At 38.7% G+C, this 23943-nt stretch overlaps 1 protein-coding gene across 1 annotated transcript in view; it reads left to right on the top strand.

The window, feature by feature from the left end:
• The window catches only part of MAGI2 (membrane associated guanylate kinase, WW and PDZ domain containing 2), a 1552529-nt gene that overhangs the window by 1248725 nt on the left and 279861 nt on the right, over positions 1-23943 (top strand). The window contains exon 10 of the mRNA XM_013004634.2: positions 15565-16203. Within this exon, the coding sequence (XP_012860088.2) occupies positions 15565-16203 (639 nt within the window). The remainder of the gene's footprint in view (positions 1-15564; positions 16204-23943) is intronic.

Below are 23943 nucleotides of genomic sequence, written 5' to 3'. Positions count from 1 at the left end.
AAAAATGACTAGATTTAGAATTTAAAAGTCGGATGTGCTCATGGTCTCTGACTCTTTCGTTGACCATGGTTTGCTGAAATATAAAATGTACAACAACTCATAACTGAGCAAATAAGCATAAAAGCATATGAGTCCGTTCCATCTATGTTGACATAGATTCATGTTCAAAAGCGACAGCAAGAGGTTGGGGACAACTTGAAATCGTGGATGATGATTCTTTGCTAACTTATTCCAATCAGCTTCAATATGGTATAATAATTGTAACTTTGGAAAGCAGCAGGGGTTAGATTACTTTTCTCTCTGCCATTTGTCTGTTGTGTCTGAGAGTAGAGTAATATCCCATTGTCTGCAGGGAAATTGCCTCATATTTTCCCGAAACTCTTAGAATGGTGACATTATTCAGACCCGTACAAATCTGTACACAGTGTCTGGCCTAGATAGGATAGTGGTGAGGTTCCTACCCCATAGAGGAGGATGACTGGGCAGCTGCTTCTTATAAGGCACCATATTGATTTTCTGTCCTCTTGACATAAATCAAAAAGTTAATCACTATTTTTCTCTGCTTTCCAAATTTTAGTAGGGCCAAGAAACATTTTTTTTCCTCCCTTTTTCCATGTGGTTGAGGGATTTTTCATTGGCAATCTTTGGGGTCTATGGCCCAGTGAACAAGCTGGAATTCTCAGTAGTTGTATAAAATATTGCTGTTTCAGAAACTAAAATTGGAAATAAAAGGGGTCCAACTTTGAACAATCAAAGCCTGTCTGTGACGATCCATATCTGCTAAAGCTATTTGCCTTTTAACCAGTTGCAAGCACCTCGCTCCTCAAACTTTGGGCCAGTGTGCTTACAACACCTGCTCACATTTTTAGTATGGTACATTTGTTCTTTCTGCCAGCCGCTGTATGAAGCTCTGAAACATACTGCTATACCCGTTCAGAAGTCCATATGGGAGAAATAGCCTGGCAGCCCTCATTTCAGGGAGCCAGCAGGAGCTCTGTAATTTCTCCCAAATGAGGGAGTGATATCACCAAACATGTTACACTACCAGTTGCCGGTTGTTGATTGGCTTGCAGTGGAAGTGGAAGTGCTAGCCAGTTTACTTTCCAGAAATACTACTTTGAATAGAAAAGATCTTGGTGTAGAAGCTTCTAACACTCATCCAACCCACCATAGACCCCCACACCCACCCAGTTCTAGTACTCATAACCAGCACCTAGTTCATATGGGAGCAGATGGTGCATGCTTTCAAAAGCAATTCAGGAAAACAACTTCTCTGGGTGCTGTGGGGAGTCTTGAAATGGGCTTTCTTTTCCTCTCCCATGTATTGATTTCACGGTATAAAAACCTAAATTTAACTTTCCTCTGTCTAAAAACCTTGCTGCTGCCTGCCTTAAATCCATGCATAGGGTAGGTAGCAAATACACAAAATCTCCCAATGACTTGGCAAGATGCAGCGGTCGGAAATGCAATGTATCTCTCTTTCCCCTTGTCAATCCTTTTTCTTGCTCAGTCAGAGCTGCAGAGAACTGGCCGTTGTGGGCAAGGTAGAATAAACCTTTGGAAAGCATTCCCGTGGACATTCTCCAGTTCCAACCAGCTGTCCCCAAACATTTCCAGGGTAGGTTTTATAGCCAGTTTATGTTGTGTTAGAGTAAGGTCAGAGACAGGGATGGGTTCGGCCCTGTTGACCCCTGTGAGCCATTTATGTGAAAAGAATCATGCTTGTTGGGAAACAAAGTGCCTGCTGCCTGAAATCATGCATGGACATTTGTCTAATGTCAATTAATGTGTTCCCTTAGAGATAACTCTGTAACTTATGTTATCTGCAGGGGGGTTGTGTATAGATAAGGGTGTTTCTGTGATATCTCCGCCCACATGTATGTCCACAGCACACAAGGAAAGACACCGACACTCTACAACACGTATGTATTTTTGTATGTAAAACTTTTTACATACAAATGTTTTACAACACGTATGTAAAACTTCCTGTCTGCGAAGGGTTTTAAGACCTTTTTTTTTTAATTCATTTGCCATTTTTTCTCTTCTCCTAGTAAAATCAGTTCTCTTTATATAGATAGTCTCTGTTCAGAAAGGTGGTTAGTAGCATATTTGTCATCTTGAGTTTAAAATGAATTCCATTCTTTCAAAGAAATGACAGATTCACTGACCATTTTATGCTACTGAGTTCTTAAAGTAAGCAAGCTATTTAGAAAGTCTCTGCTCTTTGGAGCTTTGCAAGAAACAGTCTCTTATGCTTTCTTTTTATGGTTTTACTTATAGTTTTCATCTGAAGTGTTGTTTCGTCTTTGCCAGATCAGCAAATAATCAGTGCCTTTAGATTCACTGAGAATTTGTTTCCTTTCTCCTTTCTAACAAAGCGAAGTGGAACTATTTAAAGATGTCTTACCACTCAAGGCCATACACAAAAGAAATGTAAATAGATCATCAGACTAACTCACATCTGCCAGGGTGTAATTGTCCGTTCAATGGTGCTAGTTAAGCACATTTTTTTAAAAAAACAAAAAAACTTTTACTTAGGCATCTGCACCAGGTCATACGGATGAAATTCTAAAATGTGGCTAAAAAAGCTCTCAATCTGTTGAGAAATAAGTGGCCAAGCCAACATGTTGATGTCCTTCTGCTTTGAATCCACTTTTGAATTCATGCTCTGCTTTTGTGGAAAAATCCCAGACCCTCAGGGTAAGCCACCGGAGGCTGGTCACTTACCTGCTTAGCTGCAAATACCTTTTTTTTGAGTGTCCTGGCAGAGCTTTCCGTTTCTCATGATGTACGAAAGCCTAAGACTGCACCTTAAAAGCGACCCTTCCTGACTTCTGCATTCACATGACAAGAACTCATTTCTTCAGCCAGCTCACTACAGGAAAAGGTACACTGCTTGTCCAAGATCACACAGCTAGTGAGACCATTTACCGAATATGCTCCAGTATAAGCCGACCCAGCTATCAGCCGAGGCACCTAATTTTTTTAAAAAATACTTCTATTGGGGGTTCTTCCGTCTCTTATCACAATCCATACATTCATCCAATGTGTCAAGCACGTTTGCACATATGCCACCATCATCATTTTCAAAGCATTCTCTTCCCACTTGAGTCCCATATCAGCTACCCATCTCTTCCCGCTTCCTGCCCAACCCGCCTTCCCTCACGAACACTTGATAAGTTATAGATTATGATTTCCATATCTTACATCATCCTACATCGCCCCTCACCCACTTTTCCGTTATTCGTCCCCCTGGGAGGGGGTTCTAGTTTGATCTTTGTGATCGATTCCCCCTTTCTCCCCCCACCCTCCCCTAATCCTTCTGGTATCTCTACTCTGCTTGTTGGCCCTGAGGGGTTTATCTATCCTGGATTGACTTTTAAAAGTATTTTCCAGTAGAGTCTGATGGGGTGCCACACTGTCTCCCAAGTCTGTTTTTGGTATTCCCCGGGGGTTCATCACTCCGCTCCCCTGCTGCTCTGTTGCATGCCCTCAGTGCCTCGCCCCCGCAAGATGAGGCCAAACCCTGCCCTAGTCCCGCACTGTGTCTCCGGTGCCGTCCCCCGCAGCACCGGAGTTCAGTGCGGGACTCTGTTTCCAGTGGTGGGGCCGGCCCTCGGGTCTGCTCAGAGCAGGCACATCCTCTGAAGTGCATACTTCTGAGGCGGGGTTGGTCTGTCCACATAGTTAGGATTGAGGCCCGCACCACAGACCTCTCTATTGGTTCCCTGGTACATGCTGGTATGTTGTACTCACCTCTCCTGTGGAGCTATAAACAATACCCTGCCCTTGGGTGGGTCAGTACCCACCCTCCTACCCATGTCTTCTTTTTCCTCTTTCTTTCCCCCTCTAATTTAGTTGCCAAGGCATCTAATTTTACCACCAAAACTGCATTAAAAAATGCTGAAAAACTCGACTTTATCCACGAGTATATATGGTACACTAGAATTTCATTTTTAATACTTGATTTTTATTGTTGTTAATATACGCAGCCGAACATACACCACTTCAATGATTTCTCCTGCCCTAGCTCTAGTCTCAGGTTCCTCTAGTCCCTCCACCAAGCCTGCAGGAAGTTGACCTGGACCAGCTACTGCAATGGATTCTCCCATTTACAAAGATCTGCTACATGACCTCCATCCATGAACTTAGTGTTAGCTGGTCAACTGAAATGTTGTGGTTTATCTCTCAACTTATGCATCCTAGAACTGGAGATTTTTTACCCAGTATTCTGACTGATATGATTTGGAAGCACCAGCAGTTGCCCAAAGGAGCCCTGGTGGTGTTGTGGGTTATGACTTGGGTTGCTAATTACAAGGTAAGAAGTTTGAACCCACCATCCCCTCATTGGGAGAAAGATGAGGCTTTCTACTCCTGTCAAGATTTACCATCTCAGAAACCCATGGGGCAGTTCTGCCCTGTCCTATAGGGTTGCTATGAGTGAGTGATCAAGTCAATAGCAGTAAAGGAGGTAGTGAGAAGAGGGTCCAAGGCCAAGTATTTCCTGGACTACTTTAAATTCTTAACATTTGTGTTGAAGTCCTGGATTCAGCACCAAAATCTGTCCTAATGATCCACATGGTCTTAGAGAACTTATTTAACTTCTTCTGATTTCTAATCACTAAAGTGCAGATAATAATTCCTTTCCCACAGAGATTAAGAGCAAATTAAAAGCTGTTTGTGAATGCCAGATGCACATTATGCATACTAAAGATACCTACTAAAGTATATTAAGTATATTAAAGTACTAGTCAAAAACAAAAACACTTCAAGTTCTGCTAATGCGGTGAGATGGATTGGAAAACAATGCTGTTCGGGAAGAGTAGTACACAGGAAGCTAAAATTAACACTCATCAATAGGACGTGATCAGGAATGTAATGCTTCTATTAAAGAATGACTAGGAGTTTGTTGACCTAGTGGGAGATGCACTCGGCTGCTAACCACAGGTCAGCAATTCCAATCTACTAGCATCTCCAGGAGAAAGAGCAGGCTTTCTATACCCCCAAAGGGTTACCATTTCAGAAACCCTCAGGGGCAGTTCTACTCTGACCTAGAGGGTCCCTGTGAGTCAGAATGGACTTGACAGCAGTTAGAGGAGTTTGTTAGTGGGTGAAATACAAGGAGAGAACATATAAATGAACACAGGGGCTAGAAAGAACACACCATGTGTGGGCGCACGACCTCAATGAAGTAGGGCCGCTTGAAGAATAAATACAGTAGGTTGGAAAAGGTGGTGAAAATGTAGACTGAGACCTCATATGCCACTCTACCGCCTGTAGACATATTGCTTTCTGTGTACAAAGTCATTGAAAGATGGTAAGTATACAGGACTTTGTGGGTATCAAATGGAAAATGGATTGGCAAGGGAAGTAGGTACAAGGCAGTGCGCACTGGAACTAATGCCCTTGATCTAGCTAACTTTCACATCTGGTCCCTGAGCTAGCCCCGACCAGAAGAGGCTCTCTATCAAGAATGGCTCATCTATTACTAGAAGTCAATATAGTGGTACTAGGAACTCGAAGATGCTACGCAGGTTCAGTGAGTCATGCTATATGCCTGGGTTTCCTGATTTTTAAAACTTCTTGAACTTTTGAATCCTCTTCATATTATGGGCTATGTAAGAATTAATAAATCAGAAGTATTCTTTTGAAGTCATTTTATCCTGCTGCTTCTAACCTTTCCTGCTATGACATCAGGAAAACCAGCTAAAAGGTCATTGCTGAAGTTCACCCACAGATGTAAACCTGACCTCAAATGGTGAGAGTAGGAAGGATAAAGAAAGAACTAACAAGAGATTTTTAAGGAATAGAATCCAACGATAGTGGACTATCAGAACGAAGTTAATGCCTTGGTGATCATATGGTCAGATTTTCTTTTCTTTTCTATTAATAAAGTGGTTTCTTCATAGTAGTATTTGGGTACAATAAAACTTTGTTTAATAAATGAATATATAAATGAGGCATAGAACCCAACAACCTGTTGACACTACTCATTATTCACATACCTAAGAAGAGACTATAACCCCCCTGGCTCCTAAGTCAATAGTCTTCCCATTTTATCTCACTTGGTCACATAATTTATAGAATAGTATCAAGACATTGACATTACTATAATTTAGAACTACAACTGGACTTGTTTATTTCATTCACAATGTCATTTATAAAGTGGCTTCAAAAAACTCATGGAAACATTTCATTACCTTTTAATTCCATTTTCCATAAATGTTTAAGCCTCTTCATATTACATATCACATAATAATTAATAAGTTAAAATTATTCTGATGTAGATATTTTTATTAAATATTTTATTGGGGGCTCTTACATCTCCTATCACAATCCATACATTCATCCAGTGTGTCAAGCACATTTATACATATGTCGCCCTGATGAAGGTATTTTATCCTGCCTTTTCTACTTATATTTTCTAAATCTAAGTATTTGTTTCTGCATTTGTAGATAATTTGCTGACCATATGCAAGACATGTGTTTAAAATCAATGAAAGCATGTTTAAATCTAGAAATTCAAGGTGAAAAATCTAATACATTTGTTGTAACTTTATTCCCAAGGATACCATTGGGAATTTAGAAACTACTGCAAATTATTCTAAAGAATAATTCTCTTTGTGAAGAACAAAAACAGTAGGAAATAATCTTGATTTTTAGAAAAACGAAAATAGATTTAAATATAGTTTTTTGTTCAATAAGAAATATAAAATCCATTAGGGAACCTGAAAAAAATAAGATAAGGGGCCCACTTATTTACTTGGGTATTCATCACCTGACATTTTTCATTGCAAGAAATAGTGAAGAATTGACCAACACTCACCGATTTGGAAAATCTAAACCATACAACTCCAACACCAGCACTGCATAGTTCAGACAAGCCTTTGTCCCTTCGAACCTCTTCCCCTCAGCATGTTCTGCTTACATTCCAGAGCCCAGTGAGAAAGGGAAGCGGACTTCCATGCAACTCCAGCCTTCGTTCTTGGGAAACTGTGCACTCAGTTACTAGACTATGTCTCCTATCCTCTCAAACATTTATATTTAAAAACTATCAAATAATTTAATAAAATTCAGCAATATCTTTTTAATTTTCTTAGTATTACAGCTGTTCCCTCTCATCCTGAGGATGTTTCCATTTAAAATCTTTATCAGTAATTCACTAAAGCTTTTTATCTTTTTCATTATAAGCAGCATTATAACGATGCTTTACCTTTAACAGAACATTTTCACATACATTGTCTATTCACTGTAAGGTTGGTAAAATACCTATGATTACCTCCATTTTAGTGATACTAAAATGAACATTGAGTGACTTGCTCAAGAGCAACTCAAGGAAACGATGAGTAGCCCATCCCAGCAATTCATGACAACACATAGTATGTGTATTTGTGGGGTGTGAAGTGTACTGGTTACAAGTTGGACTGTTAACCACAAGGTCAGCAGCTCCAAACTGCCTGCTCAGCAGGAGGCTTTCTACTCCTGTAGAGAGTTCCAAGCTCAGAAACCCACAAGAGAAGTTCTACCGTGCCCTATAGGGTCACCAAGAGTCAGAACTGACTTGATGGCAGTGAGTTTGGGTTGGATGTTTAAAGAGCAGAATACACCACTCATCCGTAAGATTGTTATATTGTGTGTATTGGCTTGTGTGTTGATGTGTGCTTAAAATTATGCCACTGGTATTTCAAGTACCAGCAGTGTCACCCATGGTGGATAGGTTTCAGTAGAGAGTGTCCAAAGGAAGACAGGCTAGGAAGGAGGACATAGAAACTATTTCTCAAACTTTCTGACCCATGAAAACCTTATGAATATCGGGGAACATTGCCTGACATCGTCCCAGATGAGCCTCTCAGATCGAAGGCAAGCAAAACACAATTTAAAAAGAGCTGCCGCCTCAAAGTAGAATCAACCTTAATAATGTGGAAGCTAAGCTTTCAGCCCCTTCATTTGCTGGTGTGATGCAACGCAAAGGGATAAGAAACAGCGGTAAGCATCCATTAATAATCAGAATGTGAAATGTAGAAAGCAGGAATCTAGGAAAAGTGGAAGTCACCAAAAATGAAATGGAATGGATAAAGATCAATATGCTAGGCATTGGTGAGCTGAAATATTACTGGCTATTTTGAATCAGACAACCACGTCTACTGTGCGGGAGTCACAGACTGACTGGGAATGGCACTGCATTCATCATCACAGAGAATATTTCAAGATAGATCCGAAGTGCAGTGCTGTCAGGGAGGGATGATAGCCATATGCCCACAATGAAAACCAGTTAATGTGACTTTTATCCAAATTTACACACTCGCCACTAATGCTAAAAACAATGAGTTTGATGATTTTTTCCAATTTCTTCCATCTGAAATTGATGGAAATGTTATCAAATAGTTAACTCTTTATGATTGGAATGCAAAATTTGGGAACAGAAAAGATTAATCAATAGTTGAGAAATATGGCTTTGGTGATAAAAATTATGCAGGAGACCACATAATAGAATTTTGCAAGTTCAAGGACATTAATTGCAAATTCATTTTTCAATAGCATAAATGGTAACTGTATATGTGGACCTCACTGAACGGAGTCAAAATAACTACATCTGTGGGAAGAAACTAATAATATTCAGTATCATTCGTCAGAATAAGCCGAGGGGAAAATGGCTGAAAAGACATATGCAAGTCCAAATTGAAACAGAAAATAATGAAAACAAAGCAACAAGGCCAATCAAAACTGGAAGAAGAGATATTTTCTAAGTGATTTGACACACTCAGTCATCACTCTTGACTGAAGATCAGATGAATGGTGAGGTGACATGAAGGACATCACAATGAAGAAAGCAAAATTAAATTAAGAAAACAGGAAAGAAATACAAAACCAAAGTGGAAGTCAGACAACACTCTGAAACCTGCCCTTGAAGGTAGAAGAGCTAAAGCAAATGGAAGAAATGATGGACTAAAACAGCTAAACATAAAATTTCAAAGGATGGTTTCAAAAGAATGAGTAAAGTATTATAATAAAATGTGCAGAAAGACCTGGAGCTAGAAAATCAAAAGGGAAGAATATGCTCAGCACATTTCAAGCTGAAAGAACTGAAGGAGAAATTCAATCCCTGAGTTGTAATATTGAAAGATCCTAAGGGCAAAATATTGAAATATGTGAAAATCATCAAAAGAAGGAGAAAAATACACAGGCACTATACCAAAATGAATTGGTCAATATTCAGTCATTTCAGGAGGTGGGATGCGCTCAGTAATAAATTATACTGAGGGAAGGAGTGCAAACTGGACTGAAGTCATTGTTGAAAAGGAAGGTCAAGGAAATGAGGGTCTAGCAATTGAAATGTCTTAACAAACAGATCCCGGGAGTTTTCACTCATCCCTGCCAATAAATTGGAAAGAAATTTCTCTGGCCAATGGCCTGAAAGAGATCCATACATGTGGCTGTCGCAAAGAAAGAGAACCCAACAGAATGTGGAAATTATTGAACAGTATCAATAATATCACACACAAGTAAAATTTGATGAAGATAATTTTCACAGCAGTACATCAGCGAGGCACTATCAGAAATTCAGAAGAGGATGTGGAACAAGGAATCTCATTGCTGATCTCAAATGGTTCTTGACTGAATGCAGATAATACTACAAAGATGTGTTTTTATGTCTTACTGGCTTTGTAAAGGCATTCATATGGATGAATCATATAAAATTATAGATAACATTGCAGAGACTGGGAACACTTAAATATGCTCATACAAAGGCTCTGTACATAGACCAAGAGGAAGTCACTTTGGGAGGGGGAAATAAGAGCACACTGTTGGATTAAAATTAGTGTGTCCGGGTTGAGGCCTTTCACCATACTTGTTCAATCTGTATGTGGAGCAAATAACACAGCAAGCTGGATTACGTGAAGAAAAATGAGGTCTCAGAATTGGAGGAAGACTCAAGAACGACCTGGGAGATTCAGCTGACAAAGCTCTCAGTGCTGCAAATAAAGAAGCCTTGAAGCACTTTATTGACGGAGATTCAAGCCTGCATCCTTCAATATGGATTACACAGCAACATAAAATGCTTCTTCATAACTGGGCCAATAAGCAACATGATGGATCAATGGAGAAAATATGCTAATATTTTCAAGCATTTCCTTGCCCTTGGATGGACAGACATTAGCATGGGAGCAGACATGCAGAACACATTCCCACTTTGCATACTGGATTGGGAAAACCTGCTGCACAAGACCTGTGTAAAGTGCTAAAAAGCAAATACGATGTTTTGAGGCGAAGGCGCCTGCCCCAAGCCACAGGATTTTCAGTCTCCTGGTATGCATGAGAAAGCTGGGCAAGGAGCCAGGAAGACCGAGGAAGAATCGATGCCTTTAAAGTCTATTGAATGTCTCCTTGGCTGCCCCCAAGAATGAACAAATCTGTCACAGAAGAAGTGCAGCTGGAATGTTCCGTAGAAGTGAAAATAGGAAGACTTCATCCCATGTACTTTGGACATGTTAGTAGAAGAGACCATGCCCTGGAGAAAGGCATCAGCTTGTCAGAGAAGAAGCTCACGAAAAAGAGGAAAACCCTAAAGCCGATGAATTAACACAGTGGCTGTGTCAAAGGGCACACGCGCGGGAATCCTGGGGAGACAGGTACAGGAGTGAACAGGGTCGCTCTGTTGCGCAGAGGTTCACTCTGACTCAGAACCAGCTCAACCGAAACGCCAAACTAAGCAGAATGAAAATGGATACTCAACATTGTCATAAAATTACACGGTAGTGTTTATCGTAAAAAGCAAAACTAACACAAGCTTTATAAAATAAATGCAGTCAAATCTTATTTACTAGAAAGGAAGTTCACAAAATAGTAATTTTTCCCTGTAAAGTAAATGTAATCGGCGGGATGCAGGTAGTGGGTGAGAATATTTTTCTTTTTTCTCAACTAGATATAATTAAGCAGAAAAGCCTAAAAACACTAAAGCGAAGCCAGTAGATTGAGTTAGGAAATATATTCCAATTTCCCCCCCAGCCTCTCCAAGGGAGAACATCGAGGCTATCTACTCCCATAAAGATTTACAGGCTTGGTAACATTACATAGGGTCAGTCTAGGCCGAATCCAGAGCAGTAGATCTTGTTCTTTCATTTGTGTGTTTAGTTTTTTACTAGAATCATAAATTATGTGAAGACAAAAGCTGAAAAATGAATTGGCAAGACATTTTGGTAAAGAACTTAAGCAGTAGCTTAGAGATTAGGTTGTTTCAAGTTAATAGTGTAAAATTTAGGCTAAGGAGTATGTTTTTTCTAGCTTGGTCCAAAGTGGTAGTTAAGAAATGGAAACAAATGATAAGTGAGATTCTTAAAAGATTCTACCGCCATAGTGAGCAGCCCTATGGAAATGTCATATTTGTTAATTACACCAAATAAGTATAAGGTCAATAGCCTTAACCCATGTGATCTAAAGCGAATGATCTTAATAAGAACCATAACAATGACCATAACAATGTAAACTTTCAGGCAAAATAATTATGAAAATATGCACTTAACTCTCAAAAAAAGTAATCATCATGTTTTGATTGAGAGCCTTTTTATGGTAAAATCAAATGTGTATCACAAGCATGATCTCATTCTTGTGATAGCCATGCAAAATAGAAAAGGGAGGAGATATTTTAATTCCCACTCTTCCAAAAAGAGAACTCATGGGACTCCTCCAACTCCCTCAGAACGAGAGCCTATCTCCTGATGACATGCCTCTCAAAGCTCTGAGGTCTTTTGTAGGACTTGGCATGACACTATTAAATGACATGTGCCAGGTGGCTGGTATTTTTATTCTGCATGTAAATGACATTCATATGCCACAGTCTATAAATACCCTGTTCAGTCAGTTCTATTTGAACAAGCAAATGCTTACTTACATCTTCATTTACAATAGTTTGGGGCATGACACGTTATCCAGGCACCTATATATTTTTTCAAATGGACAGTTGAGTACTGTCCAGTTGTTAGATAATTTTAGCTTGACATAACTGACCACCTCTTTTACATTCAGAATGCTTCGGTGTAATGCCATAAAGATATTGTTGCAAGATGCTTGATCACTTCTTGCTTGATGACTTCAAAAATTACCCTGAGTGGAAAATATCCATAGATCTCAAAAGGCAGTCTGACTGAGAACCACAAATAGCCCTCATTCTGTTACTACATAGTAAGATCACATTAAAATTCAAAAATAGATAGCATTAATCACTATAATTCAAATGAACTACTCTTTAGACCTGGCAGGGAACCTTGAGAGCTTTCAGCATTGCCCTTAGTTCTTTTCTCCAATGAAATTCTGGCAGAACAGAGAGGAAAGATAAAGCAAGCTTGGGCGCTGGGGATTTGTAATGATTAAAGTGAGAGGGAGTCTTAGAGAGAAGTGGTGTTTGTAATCTCCCTGCCTCTTACTTGCCCACTCAAGATCCCATCATTTCTATAGTCATCCTACTCAAGTATGACTTTTCCTGCTCAACTCATCCTCGGGTAGGTTTGTGGTGGGAATGTCTTGATTTTATTGAAGGATATAGCCAAGGACCAAAAATAATTACTGAAATAGAAATCATACTTTGCATCATAATTTACAAACTGCAAAACCTCTCACCTACACAATCTACCTGTTATTTCCTGGAGTCCTGGGAAGTTATTATTATTCATGATTATAATTGACTTGATGCCAGAGTGTTTCACTTCTAAAGAAACTGAGTAACAGAGGGTTTAAGTGTCTTCTTAGAATCACACAGTTAGTAAGTATGAAGCTGGAACTCACACCAAAGTCTTTTGACTCCATATCCTACATTAAATCTATTCTACTAGAGACCTCTTTTTCAGAGAGGGAAGTATCAAAAATGCAACTGGATAACAAATAAATAGTTACTCTGTAAAAAAGAAAGAAACCAATACCAAGAAAAGGGGCAATGGGCTATATAGAAGAAACCCAAATGACCAATAAACATATATAAAGGTGCTCACCTTAGCTAGTGATCGGGAAAATGCAAATTAAAACCTTAAGTATATCCATAGATTGGCAGAAATTTAAAAGTCTGAGAATGCCTCTTGCTCCCCAGATGGGAAGCAATGAAAATTCTGATAAACTACCAATAGAAGTACAAATTGTTATCACATGTTTTGTTAGCCACTATCCATTATCTAAAGCGTTGGAAATGCAGATGGCTTATGGCCTCACAAGTCTATCACTGCTCATAGACAAGGACTCTTTCCTATGTTCATAGGGGCCGTGGGAAGTGGTTCAAAGCAAACTTTTTTTTAATAGTCAAATATTTTCAAGAACCCTCATATCCATCATCTAGAGAATGAATAAATAGTAATAAATAGTGATTGAGAGATAATATTCCAGTAAAAATTAATGAACCAAAGGTACAGGTATCAAAATAAGCATTACCAATATATTTTAGAGGGAAAATTAAAGATTTATATGTATACCATTTTAAGAGTTTTAAAATATGAAAAATAATACCAATACTACTTGAGGATACCTAGACATTTCATTAGAAAATTAAAGAACAACAAACCTCAAATTGTTGCCTTTGGAAGGAGCAGCAAGCAAACGTAAGTGTGTATGTGGGAGATACCTCTCGGGACCTTCAAGTGCTATGAACAGTGTTTCCCTTATTAAGCTGGGTCCTATTTATTATTCTTTCAGTATTATAATACTTGAAATATGTTGAATATACTGACTTTATACATAGAATAAGGAGGAGAGATAAAATGGTATATCTTATTTCAGTCCCTTTTCTGAAACACCTGGCCCAGTTGAAAATGATGCCCAAGTATCCCAGGTATTCTAGTCAAATAAGAAATCACAAAAGCAGAGATGAGATGTCCATCCTAACTCAGAGTCCCGGTCTAACATGAGAGCCAGCTTCCCGGTGCCTTTCTGACAGGCATAATTAAGAGTGGAGTTCCATATGACTGGTCATGGTACATAGCATTTAGTAGACTCAGACCCTGAAAACCATCTCCCTGAAATGGTTTGTTTGGCTTTTCTGTGTGTATTCTTAGCATTTTCAAATCGTTCTCTAGATTTGGAAAGAAGTGAGTGTTAATTGAATTTATGTTGATGGTGGCGTTGAGCGTTGTCCTATTGATCAAATTCTTCATTTGGTCAAGGGCAGTTAGTGGAGAAATGCTTTCATGTTATATACCAGAGAAAGATCCAAAAAGTGTTCCATTCTAAAATTTCAGGTCCATTTTTGTTTTGGGTGTTTGCAGTCTTGATGGGCAAGCTCTCTAGTCAACCCTGTCCCCATTTACAACACCCAGTGCAAAATTATCCTGATAAATTGATGTTTGTTCAGTTACTCATTTGACAAACTGTGAAAACATGTCTTTTCATCCCTCATATATTCTCCGGCATAGTCAGGCGTGATCTCAATTTGCAAGTTCAGTTCTCAAATATTTTGTTTTTTGAAGATAAAAATATCCATTCATGATAGAACAGTTCTTAACAAATAAATTTATTATTCATACATCATTGAAATTTTTATAAAAACAATTAGCTCAAGCAACCATGTCTTTCTGCATTTTAAGAAGGAAAGATTTTTTTCTGAGTGCATTTTAAAATTAATAATTTTCATTATGAGCATTTTTGATATAAAATTATCTTTTAACAGATGACCTCTGCAGGCCTGTGATAATTCACCGAGGTCAAAAGGCAAATACCTTTATTAAAAATGATCAAAAGAAATAGCCATATTTCTAACATCAGAGACCAAATCGATGACAGCTTCGTGATCGAAAGTTGAGTCCTAAATCCCCTCCATTGTAACAATCATATTAATATCGGTCCACATTTAATGGTACCCAACATGTGCAGGAGTAGAATCATGCATGTTTCCTACATTCTCACAATAATGTTTCACAGGAGCAGCTATTGCTCAAAGCAGGTAAGTACTGTCCAAGCCAGTTTACCTATTAAGCTGTTAAATTGGGATATGGAGCCTGTTTCTTGATCCCGAACTTGTACCCTTAGCCTTTACATGTGTGTGTATAACGTTTGCAATTATGCCAGGTTTAAATGGAGAAAATAGGTGGGCAAAATATTTTCTCTTTCAAAAAAGAGGGAAGAAATGAAAATGGTAGTTGACTCAGTCAAGTGATACCAATTAAGAAGCCCTCATACCAGGGTTTGGCTTTCATTTTTTCCAAAACTCATGACTGCTACTTCTCAATAGTTTGAAAATTCTATTAAACGAATGGTCACAGAAGATAGAAATGAAAGTGACAAAGAAAAAATCAAATGTATGTTTCTAACCTTATCTTTCAGAGCCTTTCTTTCTGAATACGAAGTTGTTTCTGTCCTTCAATAATAATCAAATAGCATTTTTGCAGCATTTGAATATTATATTTGTTGGCAGACCAATTCTAACCTTGAGTCACCTACATTGAATTTAAATATTATTCTAATTGATTTTTCCACTGCTTACTGAGAATCGGAGCACCTCTCCCACTAGTCTCATAAATAATTCCATTCTTTTATGTCAACATTAATTGAACTTACCTCATGTTGTCAATCTCTCTTTTTTCCTTGCAGGTGATGTCATTGTCTATATTAATGAAGTTTGTGTCCTTGGACACACTCATGCAGATGTAGTCAAACTTTTCCAGTCCGTTCCTATTGGTCAAAGTGTCAACCTGGTCTTGTGTCGTGGCTACCCTTTGCCTTTTGATCCTGAAGATCCTGCTAACAGCATGGTGCCACCCCTTGCAATAATGGAAAGGCAACTTCCAATGATGGTCAATGGAAGACATAACTATGAAACCTATTTAGAATACATTTCTCGGACCTCACAGTCTGTTCCAGATATAACAGATCGGCCACCTCTTTCTTTGCACTCCATCCCAGCTGATGGCCACCTAGATGGCACCTACCCACCACCTGTCCATGACGACAATGTGTCTATGGCCTCCTCTGGGGCCACCCAAGCTGAACTTATGACCTTAACCATTGTGAAAGGTGCCCAGGGTTTTGGCTTCACTATTGCCGACAGCCCTACAGGACAGCGCGTGAAACAAATACTTGACATTCAGGGATGCCCTGGCCTGTGTGAAGGCGACCTCATTGTTGAGATCAACCAGCAGAATGTACAGAACCTGAGCCATACAGAAGTAGTGGATATACTTAAGGACTGTCCCATTGGAAGTGAAGCTTCTTTGATTATCCATCGAGGAGGTAAGACTAAAACACTGCCTTACTAATCAATATATGGGTAAAAATGGAGAAACTTTGACAATAATACTATAAAAAATGGAGGTCTTTCTGGAGCTTCATGAAATTGTACTTTTAAAAATTAAAAAAAAAAGAGTAAGAGAAAAATATGAGTCCAGGGAGCTTAGTATAAATCTTTTCCTTTTCTATTCAGTACAAAACAACAGTGCTGTTAGTCTTACAAATTTATGTTGATCTGAACTTAGAGATTGAATCACCAATGATGAATGGGTTAGATTCCAAGAGTTCATTAGTAAAAACTCATATTGGCTTCTCCTTGATTTGATTAAGAACCTGCCATTTCTCCAGAAACAATGCCCTGAGTTGTTATTAGGATCCCAAATGAGCAGTTATATGCCAGTACATCCGAAATCATGCCAAAGTCTAGTCTTAAAAATCTGTAAAAATGTGAGCCTTTAAGACCCCAGATGCTATATGTTTTGATAGCCGGGCACCATCAGCTTTCTTCACCATATTTGCTTATGCATCTGCTTTGTCTTCAGTGATCATATTGGGAAGGTGGGCATGCACTGATATGATTTTTTGTTCTTTAATGCCTGATACCTGGTCCGTTCTACACCTTGTGGTCACACAGACTGGTATGCTTCTTCCATGTGGATTTTGTTGCTTCTGAGCTAGATGGCTGCTTGTTTACCTGCAAGCCTTTAAGACCCCAGATGCTATATCTTTTGATAGCCGGGCACCATCAGCTTTCTTCACCATATTTGCTTATGCACACATTTGCCTTCAGCTACTGTGTCGGGAAGGTGTGCATCATGGAATCCCAATTTAATAGAACAAAGTTTTCTTGCACTGAGTAAGTACTTGAGAGGGGGTCCAATGTCCATCTGCTGCCTTAATACTAAACTTATAAATATATGTACGTAAATGTATTTCCTCACCATCCTATATAAATATATTTACATATGTACATGCCATTTAGACCTCTATAAATGCCCTTTGCCTCCTAGTTCTTTCCTCTATATCCTTTTACTTTCCTCTTGTCCCACTATCATAGTGTCTGGGGTCTTAAAGTCTGGAAGATAAACAAGCAGCCATCTAGCTCAGAAGCAACAAAGCCCACATGGAGGAAGCATACCAGCCTGTGTGACCACGAGGTGTCGAAGGGATCAGGTATCAGACATCAAAGAACAAAAAATCATATCACTGTAAATGAGGGGGAGTGAAGAGTGGAGACCCAAAGCCCATCTGTAGGCAACTAGCCACCCCCTTACAGAAGGGTCGCAGGGAGGAGAGGAGCCAGTCAGAGTGCAGGGTAACAACGATGAAACATACAATTTTCCCCTAGTTCCTAAATGCTTCCTCTCCCACCACCCCCACTATCATGATCCCAATTCTACCTTACAAATCTGGCTAGACCAGAGGATGTGCATTGGTACATATAGGAACTTGAAACACAGAGAATCCCTCGGGGATGGTCCTCTTGGGACCAGTGGTGTGAGTGGCGATACCAGGAGGGTGGTGGGAAGGTGGAGTAGAAAGGGGGAACCAATTACAAGAATCTACATATAACTTCCTCCCTGGGGAGTGGACAACAGAAAAGTGACTGAAGGGAGACGTTGGACAGTGTAAGATATGACAAAATAATAATTTATAAATTATCAAGGGCTCATGAGGAAGGATGGAAAGGAGGAGCTTATATCAAGGGCTTAAGTAGAAAGCAAATGTTTTGAGAATGATGATGGCAACAAATGTACAAATGTGTTTGACACAATGGATGGATGGATGGATGGATGGATGGATGGATGGATGGATGGATTGTGATAAGAGTTGTATGAGCCCCCAATAAAATAATTTTTTTTAAAAATGTGAGCCTTAAAAATGACTCACAATAAGTGCTCATTAAACGTCTATTGTGTCTAAATCTGTATTGAGGCTACAGCAGGGGAGGGTCAGAAGAGTGTTTTGAGGAATATATAAAAACATTTGGACATATCGTTATGGAGAAATAATTTTAGAATTCTGAGTAAGGTTTCCCAGGGCATGCCTTACAGGACTATAGCAACCAGTTGCCAGACTGATGCCCAAGAAAGCTGTGAGACAGGGCCAGGGCTCAGGCTTGGGGCTGGCTATTGTGGGTGGAAAATGGAAAGGAGGGAAGGAAGGAGTGTGGTCCGAACACTGAGCTGCAATTACGTCTTCCTTTCGACCTCTGGGTCATCTCTTCAAGATGAAGAGTTGCAAAGGGCAAAGGGTCCCACCCGTCCTTTTTTGCTTGTTGTTGATGATCAGTGAAGTTAGAGAGAAGATGGAAGAAAGAGGCCACAGTTAGCAGAAACGATGCTTGAAAACAGAGCATCATGGAAAACGTGCAGGTGATGTCCTGGTTTTCTACTAGCTAGTCTGAGACTTAGGAGGCATAAAGTCCATGAGCCTTAGCTTTCTCATTTGTTGTTGCTGTTACTGTTGTTAGCTGCCACTGATTCAAGCCCAGCTCATGGTGACTTACTGCACTTGGGAGTGGAGCATTGCTCAGTCCTTCGCCATCCTCATGATTGGTTGCAGACTGGATCCTTGTGCTTCATAGGGCTTTCCCAGGCTACTTTTCTGGTACTCTCGGATAATAAGACTATCAAACCTGGTAATATCGAGCTCTTGTGACCCTGTGGTGGAGCACTCAACATAACTGGAAGGTGGGCTGTTCAAGCCACCCAGCAGCTCCACGAAAGACCTGTTGATCTGCTTCCATAAAGATGACCACCTTGGAAACCCTATGAGACAGTTCTACTCTGTCCCATAGAGTGGTTATGAGCTGGACATGACTGGAGATGGGTTCAATTTCCAAGTTCATATCAACTTTTGAGTTAAGAAAACAGGCAATAGATTGTTTTGTTGTTGTTGTTTTATCTGACAATAGTGTCCTTAGTATTGAATGGCTCACAATAGGTGCTCATTAAATGTCTGTAGAGGCTTTTGAGGATCTGCAGGGAAGGGTCTGCCTTGAGGCTACAGCAGGGAAGGGTCATAAGAGGGCTTTGAGGAAAATATGCAAAGCAAATTTGTGGCAAGCATATGTGGTTTCCTATCCAGAGCATTAAGAACAGCGTGAAAGCCTTATCAGTTTGAAATGCGAGTGAACACTGCCAAAGCTGAAAGAAGCACCTTTCAACATGGTGGTTGATTTGGCCCTCTCTGCAGGCTTGCTCCCCTTCAAGGAGGATTTACATTGCTGATTCCTTCTTTAAAAATGGATGCCCAATATGAGGCATTTGTGAGCAGCACTATATGAATTTATGTCTATGCATCATGTTCCTAGGTTTAAAAAAATTAATATGATAGCAAAGCAATCTTAAATTTTCCTTCTTAAGGCATTGCTACAAAATTGCACAGAGATTTTAATATTCAATATTGACAATGCACTTTGATTTCTCCCATCACTTTTTAAAGATTAAAAGAAATATTTGTTAATTATGGTTCTGTCTTCATGATGTTCTACTGGAAACCAAATGTTTGGAAAAGGTTCTTGTTATTAAAAGGTATAGAAGAAAATTATGGGGCAGTATCTATTGTATGATTCATAGAAGCACATTTGGACAATTTTATATATAATGGCTTTTTAAAATCCAGAACACAGCAAGACATACTGTGAAGTCCTTAAAAATCCTTTACTAGTCTTACTGAAAAAGATACCTTTTCTGAAAAATATACCAAGCACCTGTTATCAGTCCAGTGCTAGGGGTTTCTCGCTCTGTCTTTCTCATTAATCAAAGTTTGCAGTGTGTTTGGAGTAAGGAACTTGTTCTGTGAGGGGTTCTTTTGGTTTAGTTGGGAGATTTATTTTGTTTTGTTTTTTAGCTAGTATAAAATTGTACAATGTAGTACCTTGTTGAGGCTTAAAGTTATTCTAGCCCAAAACTCCACATGATACCCTAAATTGCCACACAATTTATATTCCTCTCATTGAAGGTAATAGGAACTAGCGCCATGTTTATGTGATGAAATTGACTTTGATTATCTCATTAGAGCTTACTCCTAAATGCTACAACCTCAGTCAAGAAGCGCAGGTTTACAAAAGCAGATCCACACACCTGGGTCCAGAGATAAGAATTGTGGTCATTTGTTTATTTGTTGGTTTTAAAATCCATGCTAGGATTTCTTATATATAAAGTAATAATGTACATGTTTTTGTAAAGCAAATAATGTTAGAAGGTATGCAATGAAAAGTAATTTTCCCTCCTGTCCCAGAAATTCAGTTCCATTTACCTAGTGTTTTTTATATGCATACCTCCAGACAAGTGGTAGCCTTTAATAGCATACATAAGAATTTATAAAGTATTAGAATGTAAATAGAGTGATATAATACATAGGCCTTGTTCTAGAAAAAAATAGTTAGTGGTGAATTTCATTTATTTGACACCCACCATTGTAGTATAATTTCCAAAACCATTGATTCACCAATTGTAAGTATATATTTAAGTGGCTTTTGTCAAAATCCTGTAGTCGCTACAAAATTCACATAATCTATAGAATAATCATCATTACAAAGAGTTCTCTTGTGCCTGTTTGCCATCAGCCCCGACTTTCATCCCCAGCCAGGGCAACCACTCATCTGCTTCTTGAAAAATGTTGCGTTTATGTAGATATCATACAAATGAAATTATACAGTATGTAGTCCTCTCTCACTTAACCACAGTAGCATAAGGCTTTTGAAATTTATCCTTATTGATATCTGTATGAGTTGTTTGCAAGTAGACCATTGTATGCATATATCACATTTAGTTTAGCCATTACCTATACCCAGTAGATGGACAGTTGAATTATTTCCTGTTTGGATCATATATGAATAGTGCTGCTATGAAATTTGGGGTGAAAATCATTGTATGTGTGAATTGGATTTAAAATATGTTTTTAACTTTTTAGGAAATTACCAATTTTTTCTTAAATGACCGTTTTGTATCACACAGTATGGATGAAGTGTCCAGTGTCTGCACACTGTTGTCATCCCTTGATATGGTCAATTGCTTATTAACATGAGCATCTAGTAGCCCTGCTTCATGGCTTTAATTTACCTGGCTCTACTAAGGCGAAACCCTGGTGGTAATGTGGGAAAAGCTAATATGTATCTATATCTGATAGTAAAGATACTATCAACTACTATCCAAGAAGTAAGCCGTGTGCATGCACCAACCATTCACGATGGCAGTGTCTATTCGAATATGTCTATACAAATGTCTTGTCCAGTTTTGTCTATTATTAAATTGTAAGAATTATTTTTATAATCTAAATATAAATACTCTATGAAATATATGGTTTGCAAATATTTTCTTCCAGTAAGTGGCTTGCTTCATTTTCTTAGTGGTGTTTTTTGAAGCACAAAGATTTTTAATTTTGAGGAAGCCAAATTGATCAGTTTTACTTTAATGGCTCATTCCTTTGGATTATATCCAAGAAATCTTTCCCTAACCCAAGATTACAAAAGATTTTTCTGTTTTCCTCCAGAAGCTATATCATTGGGTCGCTCATACTCTTAGAGCTATAAACCATTTTAATATCATCTTTGTGTGTAATATGAGGTAAGGGCCTACATTCATTCACTTTTTTCTTTTTTTCCTTAATCACATGTAGACATGTAATTGTTCTATTAGCATTTGTTAAAAACACTACCCTCTCCCATTGAATTGCCCAGGTACTTTTGTCAAAATTAATGGACCATACATGTGAGATTTAATTTTTAGATTCTATTCTGTCGCATTGATGGATTGGCCTATCCTTATCCATGTTCTCTAGATTAGTGTAGCTGGATATTCAGTCTTAAAATATGATACTGTGCGTCCTCCAATTTTTTGCTTCCTTATAATTTTTTTTTTACTACTCTAGGTCCTTTGCATGTTAATACAAGTTGTAAGGTTAACTTTTAAATTTTAAGGCGAACTAAAATGGCCTGAGATGTGGATTGCACCGTCTCTGTAGACTGCTTTGTGGATAATTGCCATCTTAACATGTAGTCTGTCAAATCATAAACATGGGAAATCTTATTGATTTGAACTCTTTAATTGCTCTAAGTCACATTTTTGAGTTTTCAGTATACAGATGGCATATGTCTTTTGTTAAACATTTTTAATTGAATTTTTGTATTATTACAAGTGAAATTTTTTTTCTCTGTCATTTTCAGTTTGTTGCTAATATATAAAAATACATTTGATTGTGGGGTTGGTCTAATGAAGTGGAACTCATTAAACTCACTCATTAGCCCCAGGAGTGTTTTGTAAATCTCATAAGCTTTTCTATATGTGAAGATTAGTCCAAAAGTATTGCTACAAAATATCATAGCAGCCTTTATCTTGTATCAAAATGTGAAGCAATCATTTCTTGGCATATCATCCAGCTGTATATATACATTTTTTGAGGTTCCTCTTTCTGCACATTTATACCACATCAGAACAGCAAATTTTCAGTCCTTGAAGGGCTAGCAGCTCTTCCTTTAACAGGTTCTTTGAGCCTTGAGAACAAAAAGAAGTCTAAAGAAGCCAGGTTGGGGCTGTAAGTGCATTGAGGGATATTTCCCAACAAAATCTCATAGGACCACCTTTGCTACTCTTGAAGAGTGAGGAAGTTGCATCATTGTGATGAGAGGAAAAATTCCTTGGGGCAATTTTCCTGGACCTTTTCTCATCGGTCCAGTTTCCAGTTTCCTTAAAATGTCTTCATAACAAGCTCCTATGATCATCTGAAGCTTTCCCAACAATCTCTCAAGGTTATTTCTTTGGGATCCCAGGAAAACAGTCACCACATCCTCCTGAAATGATCTCTCGGCCTTGAATTTCACGGGCCCAGGAGATCCTCTTGGAAAAGAGTTTTTTCAAGGCACAACCAAGACCCTTGTGACACTGAGGACATGTCTGCCCCCACCACAGACACGTGTTGAAACACGTGTTGTTGAGACTGAGCCTGTGCATATTTGAACTGGAGACCCAGCATCAATCCTTTTTTACGTAGCCTCATAAGATATTTTGCCATCAGAAAAGAAATCCTTTTATTTCCTTCTCCCCAATGTATATGCTTTGGTTGGGTTTCCCTGTCTATTTCAATGGCCCATGAGTCAAAGGGAGATGAATGGATAGTTTGCCTTGTTCTCAGTTTTAGGGGGGAAGCATAAGTCTCTCATATTTAAGTATTATTTAGCATATGGGTTATTTCAGTTGTCCTATTTCAGGTTGAGAAACTATTTGGGGCTTTTGGAGAGTTTTAATAAGAAAGGGGTTTGGGTTTTGTTTAAAAAATTGGGGGGATATCTATTGAAATTATTATGTCTTTTTAAAATAATGACCCAGAGGTTAACCACTGACCTGCTAACATAAAGGTTGTCAGCTTCAGCCTATTAGGCTTTTCATGGGACAATGATTTGAGAATCAGCTTCCATAAAGATTACAGCTTGGGAACCCCAGGGGACTGTTTGACCTGCCCTATAGGTCACTGTGGATCAAAGTTGATTAACAAAAGGAGATTTGGTTTGGCTGGTATTACACTGCATGGCTTTTAGATGTTAAATATTGGAGGCCTAGCATAAACTCCCACTTGGTTATGGTGTATACTTATTTCTATATAGTTCTAGATTGTGTTTGCTAATATTTTGTTCAGCGATTTACACCTGTTTGGGGAGGATAGTGGTCTGTGGTATTCTTTCCATGTGATGGGCTTTGGCTGGCATTGGAATGAGAATAATGCTAGTCTCATAGAATAAGT

This window comes from Echinops telfairi, unplaced genomic scaffold, assembly GCF_000313985.2.
Source record: "Echinops telfairi isolate 266 unplaced genomic scaffold, ASM31398v2 ScPeMD7_23;HRSCAF=83, whole genome shotgun sequence".
NCBI lineage: Eukaryota > Metazoa > Chordata > Mammalia > Afrosoricida > Tenrecidae > Echinops > Echinops telfairi.
The sequence above is the reverse complement of the archived record's forward strand: the minus strand, read 5'-3'. Positions and strand labels throughout refer to the sequence as shown.